At 41.6% G+C, this 26339-nt stretch overlaps 1 protein-coding gene across 1 annotated transcript in view; it reads right to left on the bottom strand.

The window, feature by feature from the left end:
- Positions 1-3157: 3157 nt before the first annotated feature.
- The window catches only part of LOC107293526 (transmembrane protein 245), a 66900-nt gene continuing 43718 nt past the window's right edge, over positions 3158-26339 (bottom strand). The window contains exons 5-8 of the mRNA XM_015822679.1: positions 20338-20529; positions 17165-17334; positions 9241-9345; positions 3158-3388 (exon numbers count right to left, since the gene is read on the bottom strand). Coding sequence (XP_015678165.1) covers positions 3302-3388; positions 9241-9345; positions 17165-17334; positions 20338-20529 — 554 coding nt within the window. The 3' untranslated portion in view covers positions 3158-3301. The remainder of the gene's footprint in view (positions 3389-9240; positions 9346-17164; positions 17335-20337; positions 20530-26339) is intronic.

Consider the following 26339-nt stretch of genomic DNA (forward strand, 5'->3'; position numbering starts at 1 on the left):
ATGAAGCACTAAGGGGGGTGGATGGAGGGGGGTCTAGGGGTGCATTGCCCATACCGACATGAGTCGCCAACAGACCCACACTACCGGCTGAGTCATCGTAGTTGCCGGGTAGGGCACCTTGGTCACGGAAGAACGCTCCATTATGCAATCCATCGTTGTTAGCAGGTTTGTCTCGACTAGGTGGATCAGGAGGTCGCAAGCCGTTCTCTGTTTGCACATTCGCCCAGTTGCGCTGCCAGGTGTGTGCGGGTCGTAACCGGGTGTCAATTCTCTCAAAGCATGGTAGAGCAAGATCAGAGAGGTCAGTGGGTCTGCTCATGGGTGACTGCCCCCCAGGGTTACCACCATGAAGGCCTTCAAAAGGATGTGCCCTAGGGGGTTGGTATGCTGAGGGAGTTCCACTCTCTTCCTTTTTCCAGACCAGTTGGGGAGTATGCCCACCCTCATCTTCCTGCACCGCAGCTCGGGGGGTGATATGGGATCCCCTTTTCCCAACCGGGTACTGATGTTGCCTCTCCCATGTTCTTAACGCAAGGTGAGCCTGGCACAGCTCAATGTGCCTATTAATAGATTCCATTCCTCTTGGAATGGTGTGTTTCAAATTTTTTCTATTTCTTTAATCATATTCAAACACACGTTTCTTTTTTAAATATTCTCTCTGGTATGTCCCATCATCTTTTTTCTTGGTTTCCATCTTAATCTCTTTTCTTTACCCAGAATCTTTCTTGATCAATATACTTTGCTGAATCCAAAGGTTTTCCCATACGATCGTAGGTGTTACTGTAGATGTAGAAAGTAAATCAATGTCTCTGTCCTGAGCATTTGCCAATTTATTTTGTAATGTTGACGTGTAAGTTGTCTTTCCTTCCACTTGAATTAAATCATACTCTTCTATTTTGTGAAAGTCCATCTTTAAGTCTTTTCCCTCTAATTTATCTTCAATCATCTCTGCTGTGTTCTCCTGAGGATTTTTTTTGAAGTGAACTTAAATTGGAGATAAGTTGATGTATACGTTCAAAGTTGTTTTTTATTTCTTTGTGGTTTAAAATCATTGTCCTTTGAATGGATTGCAGCGTATCATATATTTCCTCTTGTAAAACATCCATTGTTTCTGTAAATACCACTTTATCTGAGCAGCTGTGTTTACTAAGACTTTGAAGGCCACAAACAAAAGCGTTTTAGCTCCTCATCCACCAGTAGGTGTCAGTGTTGGATCATTTTTCAGTTCTTTAATCTTTTTTTCTTCCTTAAAGAGTTAGATTCGCCGCTTCCAATAGCCAAAAAAGGGGGGAGAATCCCTCCCTTTTTTCACTCTCGGAGGTATTTTTGCTTCTTGGGAGTTATTTTTTTTCAGGAAAATAAGTAGGATAGAGAAAATTAGTTCTTACCCAGCTTCAAACACACTGTTTACGATCAGTTTAGGTAGAGCTTCTTGACTTCCATTTGCTTGCAACTAGGGCTAGACAATGGAGTTAGCTAGCCTTTCTCCTGTCGGTTTCTGGGAGGCTTCTCCTGGACCGATTGGAGAGACCGCCGTCTCTCCTAGGTCCCTGGAAGTACCTTCCTTCATTGCCACCTCTCCGGGGCGGCTTCTGGCCCATTTAGGGTCTCCAAACAGGAAGAAACTCAGCTGAAGAGCTCAGCATCCCGAATCTCTCAGCCGATGACACTGCTTGCCGGAACAGGAAGTCACATTTCAGTATATTTCTATTCCCCCTGAAAAGTTTAATTTGCCGCTTCCATCTGTAGGAGAGTGGGGCAAAGATCCCCCCCTTCTCATTTTCGAAGGCTTTTTGCTTCTTGGGGGTTTTCTCTTCCCCCCCCCCCCCAGGAAATCAATTTTCAAGTAGAAGAGAGAAAATCACTGTTCTTACCCAGTTCCAAACATGTTGTTTACAGTCAGCTTAAAGTAGTGCTTTTGGGCTCGGGCTGCTTGTAGTTTGGGCTAGACTCTGAAGTTAAGCTAGCCTTTCTCCTGCTGGTTTCTGGAGGGCTTTTCCCAAACTGATCAGATTGGCCGCAGTCTTTCCGCAATCGGTGGGACATCCTTCCTTGTTGCCTCTATGGGGCAACTTCAGGCCCATTTAGGGTCCTCTAGCAGGCAGAAATTGGCCGTAGGGTGCAGAGCCCCGTGATCCCTTGGCTGCTGTGCTACTGCACAAATTTCTCCTTCTTTTAAGGGGGGGGGAGCATGTTGGAATCCCCTTCAATGTTTCTTTTCTGGGCTCTACCATTCTAATGGGAGGGGGAGGCTTTGCTTTCTTTTCTGGGCTCTGCCATTCTAGTGAGAGGAGGCAAACTTTGCTCTGCTGGAAGGGGGCCTTATGGATCTATTTCTTCTACTTTGTTCTTTCTAAACTTTGATGTATCTCTTTGGGTGTGAAAAGAGGAAATTAATATGCCTTATCAGCTCTGGTTCCCATAACAACTTCGCACCTGTGGATTGGTTGGACATGAACAGATGGGTATGGGGTGGGGTTTTGTGAACAAAAGTTTTAATGTAGCAATTTGTGCAGGAAATCTTTAGATCTTGCTTTGCTCTCCTGCTATCACTAACTCTCAATAAAAGTTCCTGTTTGAAACAATACCAATTTCAAGAGTTCTGCTTTCTTGGGAGAATTAGCTGAGGCAGGTCCTTATAGATTTGCAGCAAAATAGATTTAAGGAGAAAAACTGGCTAGATCCATGTCAAGGTGCTGACATAAATTGGCATTTTCTTAATAAAAGATTTTATTTAAGGAAGAGCAAACAGGTACGGTGTTCATGCTTAAGGTATGTTGCAAATCACCATGCTATACATGGTGCAAAAAAGTGGATAAAATGCTGGAACATGGTTTATTTCAGTGAAGTATTCCCTTGGTTTGAGTGCTAGATATATAAATAGGAAAATGCTATTGTAAAAAAAAACAGCTTCAAAGTGTCCTACTGGCATATCACCAAGCACTATGAGAACAGAATTCTTTATCAGATAGAATAATTATCTGACCTGAAAAACCCTTCTGTTTTAGGATTCAAGGAAGAATTTAAATAATTTAATTGATAGAAAATTCTCCCTGTATAGTTAGGAAATCTAAGCACATGAATTTCTTAATTTGACATAACAAGTGGTAAGATAGTAATTTGATATTCAGACAGTATCCAAAGGTTAACGCCAATAACCTATTGGTTTCAAATGCTTTCAAAATTCAACAATAGGCCAAAAATAAATTACAACCTCTTTCTCACATTTTCCATACCCAGCACAATAATGATCAATATCAAAATGAAGAGAATATTTAAATCCTATCAGATATGGCATTACTTACTTGGCCCATTCTGGGTGATTGGCTACCGTTTCATTAATCAACCTGCTTGTTACCTCAATCATATGTACACTTTCCTGGTGAACCTAATGCAATACAAAGGTAAGAAAAAAATGAATGTCTCACACCATTAAATACATACCTGTCATTTATTTTGTGACTAAGATTGATAACTTGATGTAACACTTATTCTGGACTAGATTCTGACTTTTTTTTTCAAAAATCGGCCCAATACCAAGTGAATTACAGTAATCCAACATGGAGATGAATAAACACTGGGGGGAGGGGGGAAGGTCACAAGCAGTCCTGCTATCTGGTCCTTGGCTTCTACCTTCAATGCCTGGGAACCAGATCAACAGTGGCCATTGATGTCAATTGCCACTGATGTTTCTGATTGCCAAGTTACTGTATAACAAAGCTGCTCCTTACCCATAATCTTATTTTGGAGGAGTGCTGACCTGGTATGTCTTGCTGAGACCTGATGTGCCTAGAAGGGGGGAGGGTCCAGGAGTCCCCTCTCAGAAATGTGCACGCCAGCCAATTGCCCAGGAAATGTAAGAGAAGTAGCTGCTATCACCTGTGAGTTGTTATAGGCTTTCAAGGACTCTGCTCTGCAGATAACTGGTGCTCTAGTTTAAGGTAATAATTCAGAATGCTGCTAGTATACCATTCTCTCTGCTGCTACCTGAACTGATAGATTCTGAACTGGGTTGGAAATAGAGTTCCCAGGGCCATTGGTTCTTGAGGATTTCAATCTATCACCTGGGCACTGAGTCTGGGGTGCCTCAAGAGTACATGACCTACCATGCAATCATGGATCTGACCCAATTTATTGACAACTGTATATATATCAGAGGCTGCACATTAGATCTGTTCTTTGTCTTGGAGTGGTTGAGATGTGATCTGACAATGTAGGATATTAGTATTAATCCAATGCTAAGGATATATCACTCCTGGTTGCTTTTTTACTCCCTCACCCTCCATGCATTGAGACAGGCCTGTCCTAGGTAATTGATGGAACCAGTGGGATTCCAGAAAGAGCTTGGGATTTTCTTTGAGGATCTAGTGATTGGTTTGCCCTTGCATTGCATCACTCCTAAGAGGCATCTTTCTGGGTGATGATCCCAGGATGAGCTGTGCTTTACTGAAGGAATTAGGGAGATAAAAGCATCTGAAAAAATCTTAGAATGCAACTGGAGGAAGACTGAAAATAAGTCTGATTGGATACAGATAAGATCCCATATTAAAGATTATTTTGTGGGGATAAGGGTAGCAAAATATCAGTATTTCTTTGTCTTAAAAGTAGGGGAATCAGAAATTAATAGTTTGCATTATTATATGTAATATTCATATACATATATATATATATTTATTTTCAAAATTTGGAATGCTAACAAAGAATTAAGGGAGTACTGAGATAGCTATTTCTAACCTTGTTTGGTTTTCATCAGTCAGACATACCCTTCCGAGATTCGAACCTGGGCTGTCTGCATGTTAAGCAGAAGCATTAGTACCCTATGCCACAGGCTCTTTCTCACTTTGGGGGTATGAAGCATAGTTTATTCTTATTAATTTCTTTTTTTCTGTCCAAATTATCAAGTTCCATCTGGGTCCAATCAATTATTCCTGCTGCGTATCGGGACTGACTAAGTATTAATGGCTTTGATGATATTTCCACCATTTAATTTTGATTTCAAAATTTTCTGAATTCATTTGATATATTTATTAGAAATGCATTCTTGGCTTGTTCTGTAGTAAATCTGAAGGTTCCAAAACTTCCAAATATTTGTAGACTTTTTACTGCCTTTATCAAAATTTTATTATCAAAGAGTATTCCATCACTTTCATCAATTTTGCCTAAATTTTTTGCCTTTGTAGCTATGGTAGTACACTTATCCTAGAGCTAAGGAGAAATTTCTTGATAATTAACCAGTGGAACAGGTTGCCTTCAGAAATTGTGAGTGCTCCATCCCTGGAGGTTTTTAAGAAGAGAGCCATTGGTCTAGAATGGTATAAGACAGTGGTGGCGAACCTATGGCAAGAGTTCCAGAGGCGGCACTCAGAGCCCTCTCTGTGGGTACGTGCGCCATCGCTCCAGCCCCGCCTCCTGCTGCGCCCCCTCACCAGTAGCTACCCCCGAGAGTCGCCCCTGAGTGTGGCCCACATGGAACAGCGCAGCCAAGAACATGGCAGCCAGGCAGTGGGAACAAGACTCCACCCTTGTGCCCCATCGCAAGCAGTTGATGCTGTGGGGCACGGGTGGAGGGCGTGGCCGCCATGGCACTGCTAGACTGCCTGGGCAATCGGCGGCCATGGAGGCAGTGAGTGGCCCTGTGGGCTGGCAGGGGGCGGGAGCAGGGTGGATGGGGGGCAGGAGTGGGGGCAGGGCGGATGAGGGCAGGGGCGGGGCTGATTTTTGGGCACTCAGTTTCTAAAAGGTTCGCCATCACTGGTATAAGGTCTCCTGCTTGTGCAGGGCATTAGGCAAGAAGACCTCGAAGGTCCCTTCCAACTCTGTTATTCTCTGGTATTGCTACATCAATTATCCACATCTAAATCTGGTGTGTTATGAGTCAAGATTCTATCAATTTGAATCTGGAAATCCCACAATATTTAATCTGCTCACATTCAACTACTTTTTCAGCTATGCCTTTGCACCAATTTTTCATTACTGGCACATGATAATTTTTATAGATGTTCCAGTAAATTATTTTAGCAACTGTGTAATGTTGTTTATAATCAGTTTGTTTGAGCTGAGTTTATCTACTGTTTCTTCTGCTTCTTTGCACAATATGCACTTTGAATCATTTTATGATTCTTGTTATTACTCCATATACAAAAACTTGAAATCATGGCTGCCAGTTCTTTAACTGTTGTTATCCGTCATTTGCATTGAGTTTATCTTAACAATTTTTTCCCCTGCTGTTCAATCATATCAGGTTTTGATAACTTCCTGAACAAATCCCTGCACTTTTCATGAAAAGGTTTTTCAGAAGTGGTTTTGCCACTGCTTCTTTTCTAGGGCAAAAAGTTGCTGCCCCAAGGTTACCAAACCCAGGGTCTCTGGGTTTCTAGCCTGATGCTGTAACCGCACCACCAAACTGACTCTCTCTCAAGAACATCTAGGATGTTGCAAGGTATTGGCATAGTATATGCGTGGATCCAAGCAGCCTCTGTAATTGACAACTGGAACACTTGTCGGTGCACAGATTTCTTAAGTGTCATCCAAAGCTTAGCATATTATTACTATGATGGTTGGTTGCACAGATAGTCAGATAGATGTTTAGACAGGATTTTGCATTTTTATCCACCTATCGAGTCCTTCCCAAGGATCTGGGATAAGCAATAGTTGTTTCCTAGTTTTAAAGGTACTGTCATAGAATGTAAGCTATTTCAGTTGCCTGAATTCAATTGCTGCCTTTTGCAATTGGCTGGTTGTGATTTTGTCAATGCTGATAGTGTTCAAGTGGTCCTCCAGATGTTTGGAATTGCACCCAAGGTATCTATTGCTATTGGTATTACCTTTGCTTTATTTACCACAGTTGTCCTACTTCGATTGCAGTTTCTTGTATTTTGTGATTTTCTCTGGATCATTATCTGCTTTATAGTCTGCTGTCTCCAGGTATTGCAACATTCACTATCCAACATTCATTTCCAAGTTTCATCCACATTGTTCTCTAGTGGAATTCATTGCATTTTTAAAATAGTTTCAAAGTCTTAATATTCAAAATCCAATACTCCAATGTTTTCTCAATGGTTATTTTTTTAAAAACTTTTTGTAATGTGTCAAGAAAACAAAAGCTTAACTGCTGACTTTATGATTAAAGGTGTGGTCAAAATTTATTAATTCACATGGAACCATGAGTAGTACAGTAGTAAATAAAAGTTGCATGGCTCAAAAGTTGCATATTTAAACTTGCATAGAAGCAAGTTTAACTTATATTAACCCACATCTGAGTCTCCAGAATGTAAAGATGAAGCAAACAAAAACAGATGAAGTTCTGTTTGAATAATAGAGAGTTATAACATGGCAGGACATATGGAATTGACTTTCTCAATCAGTGGAAGCAAGAGTATTTCCATGGAAGTGTTTACTGTCAAAATCATTCTCCTTTGCTCTGAACCTTTTTGAACGTCTTGCTTGTGCTGTGATATCATATGCATATAGGGAAGGGATAACTTATACATTATCAATACAGGAGAATATTTGTAGCTCAGGGTTGAAATGAAGGGTCCTTTGTGCTCTGAGCTTGATTGTTTTCTTGCAGATGTTTCATTACACAAACTAGATAACATTATCAGTGCTAGTAAGATGGGCTTATTATATATACTCTAGTGCAGGGGTGTCAAACTCGTGGCCTCGTGACGTGTTGCGACATATCGCAACTTTTTTTTCCATTGCCGGCAATGGGATGGGTGTGGTTTCGGCATGACGCATCCAGCCCGTGGTCCGGCAGTTTGACACTCCTGCTTTAGTGGTTTGTCCCTGTCAGTGTTGGTGGGAGTGGTCTTGGAGGTTCTGGTTGGGCTGTTTACTCTTAGCTTGTTTTCCCAGTTCTTTGTTGGGGTATTATTTACTTCTTGATTGCTGCTCTGATGTTAATTTTGGAGTTAATCTATGCTCATCTGGATGCTGATTATTAATGACAAGATATTTTGGTCTTTTTGTTCCCTTCTTAGCTTATTGATTGTCCTTTTGTATAGTACAATGGTGGCGAACCTAAGGCACGCGTGCCAGAGGTGGCACTCAGAGCCGTCTCTGTGAGAACTTCTCTGAATTGCTGGTGGCAGGCTGCGGAGCCCCAGAGTGCGCCAGTTGAGGGGCCAGCAGACTGTGGCTGCTGACGGACACTGTCGGCCCCCATCCATTCGCTGGCCTCTGTGTGCGGAGGCCGATGGTGTCAGGCAGCAGCTGCCCCGGCCCCTGCCTTGCCTGAGATAATGGCACCCCCACCCTGCCTCGCCTCATCCCACAGGACGAGCCTCCTACCCACCACCCCACCTGCCAGAGACCCCCTGGATCTCCCCCTACCCTGCTCGGCCCCCACAGGCATCCTTCCCCATGAGCAACATCAAAGTGACTACGCCCACCTTGGCCACACCCACCCGGTCTGCCATGACCACCACAGCCACGCCCACCCAGTAGGCCACGCCCACCTGCACCTGGCAATAAATAAGTGGGTTTGGGGTTGCAGTTTGGGCACTCGGTCTCTAAAAGGTTCGCCATCACTGGTATACTATGTACTAAGATATTATGTCTTTAATTTTGCAACATATAGATAGACTTAACTACATGTTAACCAACCTTAACTGGGAAACTGTGAGTATCCTAGACTAACCCAAGTCCAAAAACACTAGGGAATTTCTAAAAGCCTGGTTCTCTGACAAATTAGCCATCAATAGACATAATAAAAATTAAAGTATTTTCATTTTTAGAGACTGCACATATTTTATATTTGTTTTCTTATAAGAAAATTTCTATAACCACAATGATATATGCAATGATATATTATCTTTTTTATTCCTTCCTTATTTCAAGGAAAAAAAGAAAAGAAAAATACAGTTTATACTTTGTCAGTATGCACCTATCTATCTTTATATAAGAGGGCCTGTTAATATAATGGATACAATGCAGGCTACTCACAAAGTTAAATACATCACAATCCTGACATATGAATAACCTGGCTGGAACAGAATTATTTTTCTGCTTTGTACATAACTCTGCTTTTTTCTTAGAAAAACAAACTTATCCAATCTGAGGGAAACTAAAATGCTTGCTTTTCTCTTTCAATTACAATAGATGTTTAGTGTGATTATTAGAATATACATTGATTATATCAATTCTGAGAAGAAATAAAATACTGACCATTAGTGAAATTTGTAGATTAGAATGAATAAAGTTTCAGTAAAATGTTGCACTGTTTAATAGGACACATACCTTTGCTGTAAGGAGCAGCGCAAGCAACAGGGTGCCTATCACTAGCACAAATATAATGAATATGCTAATTATTTTATCTAGGATTTTTTCCAACCACACGTTCATCTGTGAAAAACAAGAAAATGTAATAAACGTTACAGAATCAAAATAACATATTAATCTATCCAAGCATTTTTGTTCTAATCTTCTGTTTAATGATATCTTTAGTAACAGAGACTTTGTAAGATCAGATATACTGTACTGAAGCAGCATGAGTAAAGCCATTTAATATATCTTAAAAGAAATCAATGTTATAACTGGCCTTCCATACCTAAGGTGCCTAGTAATCAAACAGTATGCAGAGTAAGTTAAAAGAACAACATAACACTACTTTGTTTGACTCAAAAGGTCCCATTGTATTATGAAAATTTATATAAAGAGCTGTGACTTTATGTCATGCTCTGTTAGGCCCAAGCCCAGAGAAAAGACATAAAATGAAATCCCTTATTTCCTTATACCTAATGGATAAAATCTTGCCAAACTAAAGCTGTAATATTTTAACCTACTAAATGTATCTTCAGAGATTCTAGAAAATGGCTACTTTGAACCTCTTTTCCCCCTCCCACGACTGCTTGAAGTTGTGCGGTCTTGACCAGTGATTGTAAACATTTGACATGTGTGTCACAGGTGACATATCATGCCATTTTTGATGACATTGAAGGCCTCCAGATCCTCTGGAAGTTGCACAAGAAGGTCTTGCTCTGCACAGCCTTTGAGGCATCTGAAAATTGCAAGAGCATTCTCACACAATTTTCTGTGCTCCAGATGCTCTGTGAGATCAGGCTCCTCTTGTGAGACTTCCAGAGAGCCCAGAGAGTTCAGGAGAGAAGAGAATCCAGAGAAGAGATTCAAGAGGCTTCTTTTGTTTGGTGGTGTGTGTGACACATCAGAACAGGCAAGGTAGGTATTTTCTGAATTTTTGACATGCCGAAGCCAAAAGGTTGCCATCCCTGATCTGGGTTTTACTCTAGGAGAGCTATTTTGCCAAAACTCTCCCCCCATTGCTTCTCCAGATGTACATTCCATTACATGCTCAAATATAAAAGAGAACTTAATGTAAGATTAGAGTCATCTGCTGGTTTGGAGTCAGGTATCATATCTATATTGATATAATACCAATTATAACTTTTAATACCAAGCTAGCCAAATTAGGCTATCAAAATTGTCTCCCAGGGCTACGTCTATGTGGTTTCATGTACTTTTTAACCAGATGGGAGAGTGATGTAGAGCAGTGGTCCCCAATCTTTGTGGCTTGGCAGCCCAGCGGGGGGGGGGGGGAGAATCAAGCCATGTGAGCAGCGGTCCAGCATGTGCACAAGTGTGCACAGCTCAACTTGCAAAATTGAGTTGTGTGTGCGTGGGTATGCACGCCAGTGCTGTTTGTGCAAGTTGAGCTGCACATGTGCACATCGCCCCGCACTTGCATGGTCCAGTTCCGAATAGACCATGGCCTGTTAATGGGCGGCAGCCTGGGGATTGGGACCCCTGATATATAGCACTATGGCACACAAAGCAAGGAAAAGAACCACTATAAAACAGTGCCCCCTATTTCCAATCCTTGGAGTCAGTCAGAAAGATATTATGGCTGACAATATTGAAAGCTGCTGAAAGATAAAGGAGCACAAGATACACGTACCACCCACATCCTGGCTCCACAAAGGTCATAAACAAGTGTAACCAAGGTTGTTACTGCATCTAAATCCTGGCTTGAATCCTAACGTACAGTAATTGAGTCCAACCTCCTTCTCAACAATTTTCTCCGAAAAGAGAAGGCTGGAGACAGGACAGTACAATGTCTTATCTCTTAAGGAAGAAGCATACTACGCTTTCCTTTAAAGAGATCAATCTCACTGCCTGGACTCATATTCAGGTGACCTTCCCAATTACCTTAATGAACCATTAGAGGCCTGGGTCCAACAAACTTACTGTGCAGAGAATATTGTTCATCTCCTTGAGAGCTACTGATTCAAACCCATTCCAGATTACTTCATCAAAGAGTGCCCTTGGCATCTTGGTCAAATTTGCCAATTGTAGTCCAACATGGAGCAGCTATGAGCAACTTTATATATTTAAATTTGCAATAATATACCCCCACTACCTTTGTCATATCATAGAACTATGTTAAGGATGACACTGACATTCCATTAAGTATGGAAGCAATTAAAAATGGAGTTGATTATTGGAAGCATTTCCATAAAATAAACCAGTTGTTACTAGGCACATTTGATGCATATGAAGAAAGTAATGAACAGGTAGTCCTCAAATTACAACCACAATTGGGATCAGAATATTGGAGCAAAATAGTTGTTAAGCAAGATGTCACATGGCCACTTTAATCAACAATAGCAATCTTGGCACTTCTAGTTGTAGTCATTAAACGATTTCATAGGTTAAGTGGATGGGATCCTAGGTAAGGAGGATTGGGACTCAAGAGTTTTGAGCGACAATATAATAAAGACACCAATAGTTGATCCTAAAAATAAAATGTTTCTACACAGAGCATGGGAAATAAATAGGAAGAATTAGAGATCCTATTTCAGTAAGACAAATATTATGTAATAGATATCATTGAAACTTGGTGGAATAATCCAACTTGGAAAGAAGCTAATATTGTGCTATTACTGAAGGAAGGTAAAGATGTCACGAGGATAAGGAATTACAGACCAATTTCATTAATAAACAATGACTATAACCTTTTTGCTGCAATTTTGGCAAAAATATTAAAGAAGGTTCTACAGCATATTCATGAACATCAATCTGGCTTTCTGCCATAAAGGCAACTAAGGAATAATGTGAAGACTATTTTGAACATTATTGAATATTTACAATATTATGAGAAACAGGCCGCTTTAATATTCTTGGATGCAGAAAAGGCCTTTGACAATTTAAATTGGGCTTTTATGTTTAAAGTTTGGAAAGATATGGACTTTGGGGAGAATTTTATTCAAGAGGTTAAAGCAGTTTATATGTCACAGCAAACAAAGATTATGATTAATGGAGATCTAACCAATTAATTGAAATTCAAAAAGATACAAGATAAGGATGCCCCTTATCTCCCTTGGTGTTTATATTGGTGTTACAAGTTTTGAATAGTGATATTAGGCAAGATGAGAAAATAACAGGTATAAATATCAAAAAGAAAGTTTAGAAATTGAAGACATTTGCTGATGACTTGGTTATATTTTTGCAAGACCCCCAAAATAATATAGGATAGTCTTTGGAATACACCAACTCCACCTAAAGTAGCCCTACAGCAAAATAGGCAGCAAATATATTTAACAAATAAATAACAAATAAATAATAAATAAAATTTGTTCCACACCAAACTCATAGTTTCTGCCCCAAAATGCACAGCAATATGTCAATCATGATTCTCAGTTATCCAGGTAGTTGTCTGAAAATTGACTCTCAGCAATTGGACTTATTTTTGTTGACTCTCTGCCTAACCAACTTGCTCAGATTGAGAAGGTACATCAGTTGCCATGATTCAGTTTTCAGATACTCAAGGGGAAATGACTCATAACTTTGAGCAATTGCTAAGCAACTGGACTATCTGCATGTGTATATATCTTTTAAATTTTAGTTAATATTTAAATATTTATTTATATTCTATTTATATGTTTCCTATTTGAATGACACTAGATAACTTGTAATATAAATCAAAACATCCATTAAATACAATGTGAAAACTGCCCTTGTTGCCTATCAACCTTGCTATTAATCCAAACAGCTATACAAAAATCTCTGAAATTAAGCTAAAGCGTTCAGAAAAAGAAATAATAATAATAATTTTAATAATAATAATAATAATAAATAATAATAATAATAATAATAATAATAATAATAATAATAATAATAATAAACAACTGGCCTACAAATTCATATAAAGTCAAAATTGAGAAGACAGCAACAGACAGTAAGTGCCGCCTATGCAAACATTCTGAAGAAACAATGGATCACCTGGTAAGCTGCTGCAAGAAGATCACACAGACTGACTACAAGCAGCGGCATGACAAAGTAGCAACAATGGTGCATTGGAAGATCTGCAAGAAATATCATTTGCCTGTAAGCAAGAACTGGTGGGATCATAAAATAGAGAAAGTCATAGAAAATGATAAAGTTAAGCTGCTCTGGGACTTCAGAATTCAAACAGACAAGTACCTGCAACGTAACACCCCGGACTTAACAATTGTTAATAAGAAAGACAAAAAAGTCTGAATAGTGGACGTGGCAGTGCTTGGAGACAGCAGAATAGACGAGAAAGAACTGGAGAAGATAACAAAATACAAAGACCTACAAGTAGAAATAGAAAGACTGTGGCAAAGGCAAGCAAGGGTAGTACTAATAGTAATAGGCGCCTTGGGTGCACTCCCAAAACAACTGGAGCACCATTTGAACACCACTGGCATTGACAAATTCGCCATTAGTCAATTGCAAAAGGTGGCCTTACTAGGAACTGCCTCCATCCTGCAATGATATCTGTAATAACATCAAACATCCACATCTGCCTATCCCAGGTCCTTGGAAAGGACTCGATAGGTAGACAAAATGCCAAATGCAGTCTGAACATCTGGCTGACTGTGCGATGATTAATAATAATAATAATAATAATAATAATAATAATAATAATAATAATAATAATAATAATAATAATAAAAAAAAAAAAAAAAGTTGGAAGAGACCTTGGAGGTCATCTAGTCCAACCCCCTGCTCGGGCAGGAAACCCTATACCATTTCAGACAAATGGCTGTCCAGTCTCTTCTTAAAAAATTCCAGTGTTGGAGCATTCACCGCTTCTGGAGGCAGGTTGTTCCACTGGTTAATTGTTCTGTCAGGAAGTTTCTCCTTAGTTCTAAGTTGCTTCTCTCCTTGCTTAGTTTCCATCCGTTACTTCTTGTCCTGCCTTCAGGCGCTTTGGAAAATAGCTTGACTCCCTCTTCTTTGTGGCAGCCCCTGAGATATTGGAACACTGCTATCATGTCCCCCCTCGTCCTTGTCTTCATTAAACTAGACATACCCAATTCCAGCAACCGTTCCTTGTATGTTTTAGCCTCCAGTTCCCTAATCATCTTTGTTGCTCTTCTCTGTATTCTACAGTCTCAACATTTTTTTTTATATCGTGGTGACCAAAACTGAATGCAGTATTCCAAGGGTGGCCTTATCAAGGCATTGTAAAGTGGTATTAATACTTCACGTGATTTTGATTCTATCCCTCTGTTAATGCAGCCTAGCACCGTGTTGGCTTTTTTGGCAGCTGCAGCACACTGCTGGCTCATATCTAAGTGATTGTCCACTAGGACTCCGAGATCCCTCTCACAGTTACTACTATTGAGCAAGGTACCCCCTATACTATACCTGTACATTTGTTTTTTCTTGCCTAAATGTAGAACCTTACTTTTTTCACCATTGAATTTCATTTTGTTAGATAGCGCCCAGTGTTCAAGTCTGTCCAGATCCTCCTGTATCTTAAGCCTGTCTTCTGGAGTGTTGGCTATTCCTGCCAGCTTGGTGTCGTCTGCAAATTTGATGAGTTCCCCATCTATCCCCTCGTCCAAATCGTTGAAGATGTTGAAGAGCACTGGACCCAGAACAGGGCCCTGGGGCACCCCTCTACACACTTCCCTCCATGTAGATGTGGTTCCATTGAAGACCACACGCTGAGTACGGCCGGTCAGCCAGCTACGAATCCATCTGGTGGTGATGCTATCTAACCCACATTTTTTTATCTTATCAAGTAGTAGGTTGTGATCTACTTTATCAAATGCCTTACTGAAGTCCAAGTAAATTATATCCATAGCATTCCTCTGATCCACTAATTTTGTCACTTGGTCAAAGAATGCAGTAAGATTTGTCTGGCATGATCTGTTTTTGACAAACCCATGTTGGCTTTTAGTAATGATTTTGTTTGTCTCTAGGTGTTCGCTGATTCGTTGTTTGATTATCTTTTCCAGAATCGTCCCAGGTATTGAGGTCAGGGTGATAGGTCTGTAATTTTCTGGATCCATTTTTCCCCCTTTTTTGAAGATGGGAACTATATCAGCTCTTTTCCAATCCTCTGGTAGTTTCCCAGTGCTCCAGGATCTTTGAAAGATATAGTTCAGTGGCTCTGAGATCACATATGCCAGTTCTTTGAGAACCTTGGGGTGTAATCCGTCTGGTCCTGGTGATTTGAACTCGTCTAGGCTGGACAAGTGCTCACTTACCATTTTCTTGCCTATCTTAATTTGTGTTTCTATTCTATTTTTTATGGCATTATTTTTGATAGGTTGGTCTGTTTTTTCCCTTTGTGTAAAGACAGATGCAAAAAAATGAGTTAAATAGTTCTGCTTTCTCCCTGTTGCTTGTCACGTTCTTGCCACTTTCCCCCACTAATGGACCAATCATTTCCTTCACTTTTTTCTTGTTTTTTACATGTTGAAAGAAGCTTTTTTTATTATTTTTTACTTTGGTCGCAAGCCTTAGGTCATTTTGAGCCTTAGCTTTCCTCACTTCATCTTTGCAGGCTTGGGCTATTTGCTGATATTCTGACTTAGTTATGTGCCCCTCTTTCCACTTTTTATACTTGTCCTTTTTATCTTTCAATTTATCAGAGAGTTCTTGATGCAGCTATGCTGGTTTCTTTTGAGAGCTGTTATTTTTCTTCTTTATTGGTATTGTGCTAGACTGGGCTTTTATTATCTCACTTTTCAAAATTTCCCAAGCCTCTTGAGTTGTTTTCCCCTGGAGGATTCTCATCCATGGAATCCTTCCCAAGCCCTCTCTAAGTTTATTGAAATTAGCTCTCTTGAAGTCCAAGACTCTAGTTTGACTGTGTTCTATTGCTTGTGCTTCCATAATGTTGAATTCCAATATTGCATGATCACTTCCTCCCAAGGTTCCTGTGGCTTCAACACCTTCTATCATTTCATCTCTGTTACTGAGAATTAGATCCAATATGGCTAAACCTCTAGTTCCCTTCTCTACTTTTTGGGAGACAAAGTTGTCTGCTAGGTTTGTCAGGAATCTGTTTGATCTTCCACTTGGTGCAGAGTTTGTTTCCCAGTTGATGTCAGGGTAGTTAAAGTCCCCCATTACTATTGTGATGTGCTTCCTACATACCTTAGTTAGCTGACTAGCAAAAAGTTCATCTATTTCCTCTGTTTGGTTGGATGGCCTATAGTATACACCTATGGCAATGTCATTTTCCCCCCTTTTATATTGACCCAAATGCATTCAAGTGTTTTTTCTATTTTTTTTTCTATTTTCCAAAAGAATTATAACAATTTGAACCTGGGTTATAACATTCTTTTTTCAATAATTTTATTAAGAATTGTATTAAAAAGATAACAAAGTCAACCTAACAAAGAAACCTAATGCATACATACATGAAAAAGACAGTGTAGAGAGAAAAAATCCCTACTTACAAAAGGTTCAATTTTTCCTGCAAGAATTAACTGCATTTTTTATTAATTTTTTTCTCCAGTTTTTCAAAATTATTAGTTAATAAAAGGGAAGAATTAGGAATACTGTTCCTAATTTAAAATGTCTTAAAATGGTATATTAAGGTTGCAACATAAGTTTCACAACTGCTTCTTTCTAAAGTTCCCACAAAGTATTTCCAAAACTGTATGAAAAGCTTCTCCAACCTTACAGAACTGATTTTGGGTGGTGCGAGAGAATAGTTGTCTCTTTCCTATGAGTAGTGCTTCATTTATAATGTCATATTCACAGTTATTAATTATAATAAGATCCTAAAACCAACATTAGAAAAGTTGTGCTATATAATCTGAAGCCCACCACCAGTATTTTTATTATTTTTAATAGAAAAATGCTGTGGCAAAGTACAGGATGCTTATTTCTTAAAAATTATTTGAGCTAGAGCAATTTCACAAATAATTTTAAATACCTTGCTGTCTAATTTGAGAATAATTCTTCCAAGCCCCTTAACTGGTTGTGGTACAAGAACTTCTTGACGTTGTCTCACAAAATCTTCCAGACTATGCCAGTAGGTACTGCAGTAAATCAATGAGAATTGCACTATTCCAAAGTGGACCAACAGTTTTTTTAAAACCCATACTGCAAAAATAAAAAAGGAATTAAATATTTTTCATATATAATATCCATACTTTTTGCTTACAAAGTCATTTTGTTTCAATAGGAATTAACAGCAATAGCAATAGCACTTAAACTCATATACTGCCCCAGAGTGCTTTATAGCACCTTCTGGGTGGTTTATTATGTCAACATATTGCCCTGGGTCCTCTTTTTACCGACCTCGGAAGACTGGAATGCTGAGTCAACCTTGAGCCCCATCAGGATTGAACTCCAGGCTGTGAGCAGAGTTAGCTTGCAATACAGCATTCTAACCACTGCACCACTAATGCTCATATTCAATTGAATTAAGCTCATATTCAAGTTTTTCTTTAATCAACAGCCCTCAAAATGCTTACTTTTGGATGATCACAGTTAATATTAAACATGGTCAATTTTTTTCTTATACATATGAAAATTGTACCACTGGAATTTAGGATTAAGATACTACTTCATGTATAAGTTTTGCTTTAGAGTTTTCAAGATGACTGGATGTTTATTTTTTTCCCATTAAGCCTATAAAACCTTAACAAGCATGATGTTAGTAAGCAAACATGTGAGAAGGTGCTTAGAAACAATAAGCTGAAAATGGTTGCATGAACAGAAATCTGATTCCAGATCATGAAGATATAAGAGGTCCTAGCTAGACAACACTTGGAAGTATTGGTAGTCCTCAACTTACGACCATAATGGGCATTATAATTTCCATTACTAAGTCCAACATCACGTGATTGTGTTGTTTAATGACATTCTCACTCCAATCCAAGCCATTCTGGGTTAGGCTTCTCAGCCCCAAACTCAGTAGGCGTTGGGACTGCCTCCAATTGATCCTTATCTCCCCCATTTCTTTGCTCATTTGGCTTCCCTTTCTTTGCTCATTTGGCTCATTTGGGGGGAAACAAGCAAGCCAAGAACTGCATGGCTCTGGGGTCACTTGCTATAGCCTGGGAAGCATCCCATCTGCACTCTTCCTCATTATTCTGCATTCTCCCTGCTGCACCCCATCTGCTCTTGTCATCTTCTTGCTCTTGCTGCTGCTGAGGCATGCCCAGGTGGCTACTGAGACAGCCAGCATAAGACTGGGCTTTGTGCTGTGCTGTGGCTCTGGGACAGCAAAAAGCCAGTGCAAAGGCCAGCCCCAGTCTGGCCCAGCAATCCAAGGCAAAGGGACTTCTTGGAACACTGTGGTTCTGGGGCTAAATAACTCCTGAGCCAAAGCAAAGCATGAAGATCAGCCCCAGCCTAGTCCAGCAGGACAATGCAAAGTCATAGCTGCCCCAGTCCTTACCATAGTCACCCTTGACACCCTACATGCCAATGTCCCAGTTGTCTTTAACTGTCTTCTTGCTTCCACTGCTAATATGCGCTTAGATTGGCCCCTCATGAGGCAGTTGCTGATCACATGAGGCCATCTTCCTGGGTCTTCCAAGGCCTTGTGCAACCTGGAGAAGAAAACCAATGGCTGCCTCCCAAAAGGGGAAGCAAGAAGTGCCTCATGAGCAGCAGGAGCAAAAAGATGGTGAAATGCCAGAGTGCTATGTGGCTGGAGGCCAAAAGGGCATGGGGAAAGATAGGCAGGTGGAGGGAGTTGAAATGCCTCTGTAGTCATATCTGCAAGTGGGCTGCCAAGTGTCTGAATTTGATTATGTGACCGTGGGGGCACTGCAACAGCCATAACTATGGGGACCAGTCATAAGGGCCATTGCTAAGCACCTCAATAACTCTGAATGGTTGCTAAACAAATGGTCATAAATTCAAGATTACCTGTACCGCTTTTAAAAATGTAAAAAAAAACTGGAACAGATTTATAGGTCAGCTTCCAGAATAAAAAATATGAAAACAACAGGGTGAGTGATGTTTGAAATATGGAAATATGACAGAGGTTTACAAATATCTAAAACACTGTTAAGTTCAGCAAGAAACAGATGTATATCTTCGAACACTGATCATTAGTCTTAGAACCAAAGAGATAAGGCAACAAAGATTTAATCCTAACTGGTGAATATAATGAGGAGTAAATATTATTGAATTCCTGGGAAATAGAATGTTACATTTAGCATATAAAGAAGGTAGGAAATTACCAGCAGTTGAAATTTTGCTATAAAAGGGTCAAAAAGATATGAGAAAGATTTGCACCATTAAGAGCAACATTTTCATAACTGTTTCTATGCCAGTGCTAGAAGTCTTTGAACCAAGATGGGGAACTAGTTGGTTTAAATGAAAATGCAGGTGTAGAAGGTATTGATAAAAGCTTGGTGCAAATGGCAGAATTAGTGTAATATAAACAGTCCTAGATACAAACTTTATAGAAAGGACTGGCAGGGGAAGTCATTACTCTTTAGAACAAAGAGAGTAAGAGAGGTTGTAATTTGATTTAGTAACTCTCTTCATACAATATACTAGGTGGTAGTCACAATCTGATAAATAATACATGTAATTAAATTAATTAGATGTGTTGTTTAATTATGCTTATAATACATCAGAATAAGTAAAAGTGGGGTTTAGATTGGGCTCTGCTTCCCATTCCCACCCCTGCACTTTTAAAAAAATTAACATGGCTCCTGGTAAATGTATTGTCTCTCTCTATAAGAGTATTGGAGTTTGACTGAATATATCATCTGAAAATATAATAAACATGCTAGAAGTATTTTGTGTTCCATCTCCGTACCAGTTGTTACAGTAGGCGTCATAGTAAGTATCAACACAGAGAAAACATATTATATCTTAGTACTAGTTAAATGCAGGATTATCTATTAAGCAAGTCAGGGCAGTATGTTTCTGAGAATTGGTCTCCCCAATTGGCTCTGACTAAATTTTATGATTGTGTATTTTCTGTATTGCTGTAGTATGATCACAGTCCTGCAAGACTGGGCTGAGTTCTAAGGCTAAATAAATTTGCACAAAGTTGGATTGGTGTTGCCATCTCAAAGACAGTATTTAGTTACCTACCCAATCAAACTATAAATCACAATACAAAAAATGAATAACCTGCAAAAGGTAAGGGCAGCAATTGAATTATCCAGAAATTAAACCAAATCTGGACTATTACAATACTCCATATGAGCAGAACAAAGTAGATGTCACTGGCTTTCTTCTTTTTAGAAAATGTTGCAATCTCAGGTCTCTGCCCGCTCTTCTCATTGGATGATGCTGATAAGGAACCATCACTTTCTATAATTTCTAAAAAAATAATTACAAAAATAAATATTTATTATTGGATTAGCAGGCTTACCTTGAAGAAGTTCAGAAGAGTATCACTGAACATAAAACATTTATATTGTTATAACAGAGAACCAGTTTTGTTACAGGTAGTCCTCAACTTATGACCCAATTAGATTGGAACATGATGTAATTATTAACCGAATGGTACCCAATTTTGCAACATTTTTTGCTGTGTCATGAAATGAATCACACAATCATTAAGCAAATCTGGCTTTCCCATTGACTTTGCTTGTTGAAAGGTCCCTCGAAGATCGCAAATGGTGATCATATAATCTGGGAAGCTGTAAATACCTGCCAGTTGCCAAGTGTCTGATTTTTTTTTCTCATGACCGCAGCAACACTGCAATGATCATAGGCACAAGGACAGTTGTTAGTCACTTTTTTTAATTTTGAATGGTCATAAAATGAATGGTTGTAAATCAAGGGCTACTTGTAGTAGTTAAGGCAACAGGATAGAAACCAAAAGACCATGAATTCTAATCCCGCATTAGGTACAAACTCACTGGGTGACCTTGGACCAATCACTCTGTTCTGCCCTAGGAAGCAGGCAATGATAAGCTACTTCTGAAAAAACTGCTGGGAGAGAGGAGTTTATTTTCTTAGACCAGTGGTAGCGAACCTATGGCACACATGCCAGAGGCGGCACTCACAGCCCTCTCTGTGGGCACGCGCGCCATGCCACGGAGATGGCAACCGTCCCTCTTCAACCAGCCACCCGCTAACTTGCCGAGGTCCCACATGGCCGGATGCATCCTAGCACCCATGCGCTCACTGGCCTCTGTGTGCAGGGGCCGATGGTATCAGGCAGCAACCGCCCCGGCCCGTCTCACCTTTCCCTGTGACAATGGCACCCCTGCCTTGCCTTGCCTTGCCTCACCCCGCAGGATGAGCCTCCTGCCCACCGCCCCACCTGCCAGAGACCCCTGGATCTCCCCCAACCCTGCCCGGCCCCCACAGACGTCCCTCCCCACGAGCAACATCGAGGTGATCATGCCCACCTTGGCCACTCCCACCCAATCTGCCATGATCACTGCAGCCACGCCCACCCAGTGGGCCACGCCCACTTGGCACCCAGCGATAAATAAGTGGGGTTTGGGTTGCAGTTTGGGCACTCGGACTCTAAAAGGTTCACCATCCCCGTCTTAGACCTTTTGTGAGGTAAAAGTTTTTCTAGCCATTTCCCTAGATGCATCAAAGACTGTGAAGAAGAAAAGAGTCACAAAACCCAGCAAGAAAGAAAAAAACTGAAAATATGAAAAAAGCAGAAACTAAATAAAAGACACCTTAGCTCCAGGTCCAGATAGCCTTACAAGCCAATATTATATATGCTTTGAAGATCAATTGCGTCAGCTATTAAAGCAGAAGTCCCCAATTCCCAGTCCATGGATCAGCATTGGTCCATGGCATGCCAAAAACCAAACCACGCAAACAAGCCTCATCCGTGGGATGCAGTCAGCACGTGAAACCATGCTCCCTCTGGTCCACGGAAAAACCTCGCTCCGTGGAACTGATCTCAGGTGCCCAAAAGGCTGGTGCGCGCTGCACTAAAGGATGCAATGAATGGAGTATTATAGGGAGCAAAGATGCCTCAAACCTGGAAAATAATATTGCATTTTTACCAAAAGAGGGTCAAGATGTCTTGAGAATAAAAAAATATAGACCAATTTCATTATTAAATAATGTATAATTTTTTGTGAAATTTTAGCAGAAAGATTGAAGAAGATTTTACAGAAATATATTCATGAAAATCGATCTTGCATTTTGCCAAAAAGACAGTTAAGAGCCAATGTGAGGACTGTTTTGAACAGTACTGAACATCTACAATATCATAGTGAGAAATAGGCAGCTTTTGGATATTAATTTTGGATGCAGAAAAGGCCTTTGAGAACCTAAATTGGGTTTTTATGTTCAAAATTTTGGAAGACATGGACTTTGGGGAGAAATTTATTCAAGGGATCAAAGCAGTTTATACGTCACAGCAAGCAAAGATTATTATTTAACTAATCATGTGAAATTCAAAAGGGTACGAAACAAGGATGCCCCTTATCTTCTCTACTGGTAATATTGGTTTTGGAGGTTTAAATAGGGTTATTAAGCAAGATTAGAAAATAACAGGTATAAATATCAAAAAGAAAGTTTATAAATTGAGAGCATTTGCTGATAATTTAGTTATATATTTGCAATAACTGAAAACTAATATAGAATATTTGATCAATGAGTTTGGAGCTTTAGCAGGCTTTAAAATAAATAAACAGAAAATGGAATATGTTAAAAATATGACCTCTCAGGGTTTTGAAATATTGACTAAAAGGGGCGTTGTCTTACCTGAATGCCTTTTCTCAGCATGAAGATGGAGAATCCACGAATGGGTTAACTCTGTCTTCCTGCCCAATTAGACCAAGTCAGTCAAACTTGCCACACCCGTCCTGGACCAGGATCCTCCCAGCCTCGACGGGGGCGAAGCTATTGACGACAGTCCGACGTGTTGGCTCCCAGACCCCTGACACTGGACCTGATGGATCCTAAGGGATGGGTGTGGATTCTCCATCTTCATGCTGAGAAAAGGCATTCAGGAAAGACAATGCCCCTTCTCCAGCATGAGAGATAGAGAATCCATGAATGGGACATACCAAAGCCACACTGTCCCTACGGGAGGGAATCAGTCTGAGCCGGTGTCCTGCCCTTTGGCACTACTTGCTGTAACACTCTCCGGCCAAAGGAGGCGTCTGCAGAGGCAAACTTGTCCAGTTTATAATGCCTCACAAAAGGGGAAGGCGACGACCACGTCGCTGCCCTACAAATGTCCTCAATGGATGCCTGTGTCACCCATGCAGCTGAGGTCGCGGCACTGCGAGTGGAATGCGCAGTGACATGACTTGGAACTGACAGGGAATGCGACTGATACGCCCCTGCAATGCAAGCCCTGATCCATTTGCCTATGGTAGAGGCAGACACCTTCTGTCCCATAAAAGAAGGTTGGAAGGAAACAAAGAGGGCTTCCAACTTGCGAAAGGCCGCCATCCGCTTGATGTAACAGCATAATGCCCTGTGGACGACCAGTGCGTGCCATTGACGTTCCAAGTCATGAGACGGATTAGGGCAAAAATCTGGCAGTACAATTTCCTGCGTCCTGTGAAACAAGGTGTTGACCTTGAGAATAAAGGCAGGATCCAAGCGAAGGACCACTCAGTCCTGATGAAAGATGCACAGGTCATCTCTGATAGAGAGAGCTGCCAGTTCAGAAATCCGCCTAGCTGACGTAACAGCTATCAGGAAGGCGACCTTGAGGGACAAAGGACCACAGAGTACAGGTTCTGATAGGCTCAAATGGCGGCGTGGTGAGGGCCTGTAAGACCCATGGCAACTCCCAAGAGGGATACCTATGCACCGCGGGCGGCTTGGTGTTGGTGGCGCCCTTGATAAAGGAGCGTATCATGGGATGTTGAGCCAATGGCGCCGAATATTCACAGGTAAGGAGCGTGGATAAAGCTGCCACCTGTCTGCAGATAGTATTGGGCACCAAGCCCTTGTTGAGGCCTTCCAATAAATAGTCCAAGATACTTGGAATAGTCACATCCGAAATGGCCAGGTGGTGTTTTTCACACCAATGGCAGAAATTCCTCCATGTGGAATCATAGATGTGATTCGTTGCTAGCCGTCGGGAGGCCTGAATCATTGAAATTACGCCTGACGAGTAGGATTCTTGTGTCAGGATCCGGCGTTCAAGTGCCAGGCAGTTAACTGCAGCCGCTGGGGTTCTGGATGTTGCAGAGCTCCCTGGCTGAGTGCGATGCGACCTGGGGGAATCCTCCATGAAGAAGACCTGGAAAGATTCACGTGGTTGGCAAACCACGGCCTCCTTGGCCAGTGCGGAGCCATAAATATCACCTCCACCCGCTCGTGCAGTATCTTGCCGGGATCAGAGGGAGAGGGGGAAACGCGTAAAGAAGGCCCCCTTGGCCATGGACTGCGGAGGGCATCCGCTCTCTCCGCTCCTGGAGATGGGAACCGGGAGAAAAACCTCGGGAGCTGGGAGTTCGCCGGAGAAGCAAACAAGTCCAAGACCGGTTGACCAAACCTCTCCGATATCTCTACGAAGAGATCTGGGTGCGGGCGCCATTCGGAGTGGTCCACTGTCGACCTGCTTAAAAAGTCCGCTTGACGATTCGCCTCTCCCAAGATGTGCTCGGCTCTGAGGGAGGAGAGGTTGGTCTCTGCCCAGGAGCCCAACAACTGGGCCTCGGCCATAAGGGACCTGGAATGGGTACCCCCCTTGCTGGTTTACGTGGGCCTTTGCCGCCACGTTGAGGACCAGCACATGTTGCCTCGCAACCCTTGTTGCAGAAGTGGCAGAGAGCCAGGTGTATGGCTTTGAGCTCCAACCAGTTGATGTTGTGCTTCAGGTCTAACCGGGACCATTGGCCCTGAGCCAACTGTGACTGAAAGTGCGCTCCCCAGCCGAACAGACTGGCATCTGTAGTCAGGGTGAGCCGAATGGGTTCCTTGAAAAAGGACCCTCTGGCTACCACTGGGGAGGACCACCGCTGAAGGGATTATAGGGTCTGAGGAGGAACCCTTACCCTTTGGTTGGAGGAGCTGGTGCCCAGTCTTTGAAATGGGAGTAAGAACCATTGAAGGTTCCTGGAGTGCAGTCTGGCCCCAGGCACTATCGCAATGCACGATATCATCTTTCCCAACAGTTGGGAGAGCAGAGCCAGTGTCACTACACGCTCCCTGCGGACCTGGAGGACTAGGGTTCGGATGCTGTCTTGACGTTCCTGAGACAGATAGACCTGGCAACGGTCTGTGTCTATCACTACGCCCAGGTGTAAGAGGCGGGATGAAGGAACTATCTGACTCTTTTGAAAGTTCTCCAAGAACCCATGGTCTTGAAGGATCTTGATTGACAAGGCCAGGTCCAACTGGGCGGCTGGAATGGAGGGCAACTGGATGAGAATGTCATCCAGATAGCACTGAATGCATATGGGCACCAGCCTCAAGTGTGCGGCAAGCATTGCCAGGACCTTGGTAAACACTCTTGGAGCCGACGAAAGGCTGAACAGCAGGGCTCTGTACTGGTAATGGTGGTGCATATAACAGAACCTGAGGAACTGCCGATGATCAGGAAGGATGGGGATATGGAGGTATGCTTCCGTGCGGTCTATGGATGTCAGGAAGTCTCCTTTCCTTACGCTGGCGAGGATAGATTGGAGCGTTTGCATCTTGAATTTTCTATATGCAATATGGGAATTCAGACCCTTCAGGTCGAATATCGCCCTCCATCCTCCCGAGGCCTTGGGAACCACAAAGAGGATGGAATAAAATCCTCTTCCCAGTTGACCAGCAAAAACTGGTTCTATGGCTCTTATCTCCAAGAGATGTCGAATGGCCTCTTGCATGAGGCCCTTCTTGACCAGATTTTTTAACGGCGGGCAAGAAATGAAGCGCCCTGGTGGGGTGGACACGAATTCCAGGGACAGACCGTACCAAATGGTGTTGAGGATCCAGGAGTTTGTGGTGGTAGCTTCCCACTGGTGGGCAAAAAGAGCCAGTCTGCCACCTATGGGAGTGTTCTGTCCCCCGTCCGACCCACACCCCCCAACCAGTCAGCCGAGGCCTGACAAACTACTCGGCACAGACAAAGGCAACGGAATGTCTTGGCAGCCACTTCGTAGCTGCCTGCCAAGTCTTTAATGATAAAACACAGCAAACAAAGATAAGCCACGAGAACTTGCCAGAATGCTTGCAACCGAGTATTCATCAAACTT

The sequence above is a fragment of the Protobothrops mucrosquamatus genome, unplaced genomic scaffold, assembly GCF_001527695.2.
Source record: "Protobothrops mucrosquamatus isolate PMUCROS unplaced genomic scaffold, P.Mucros_1.0 scaffold1640, whole genome shotgun sequence".
NCBI lineage: Eukaryota > Metazoa > Chordata > Lepidosauria > Squamata > Viperidae > Protobothrops > Protobothrops mucrosquamatus.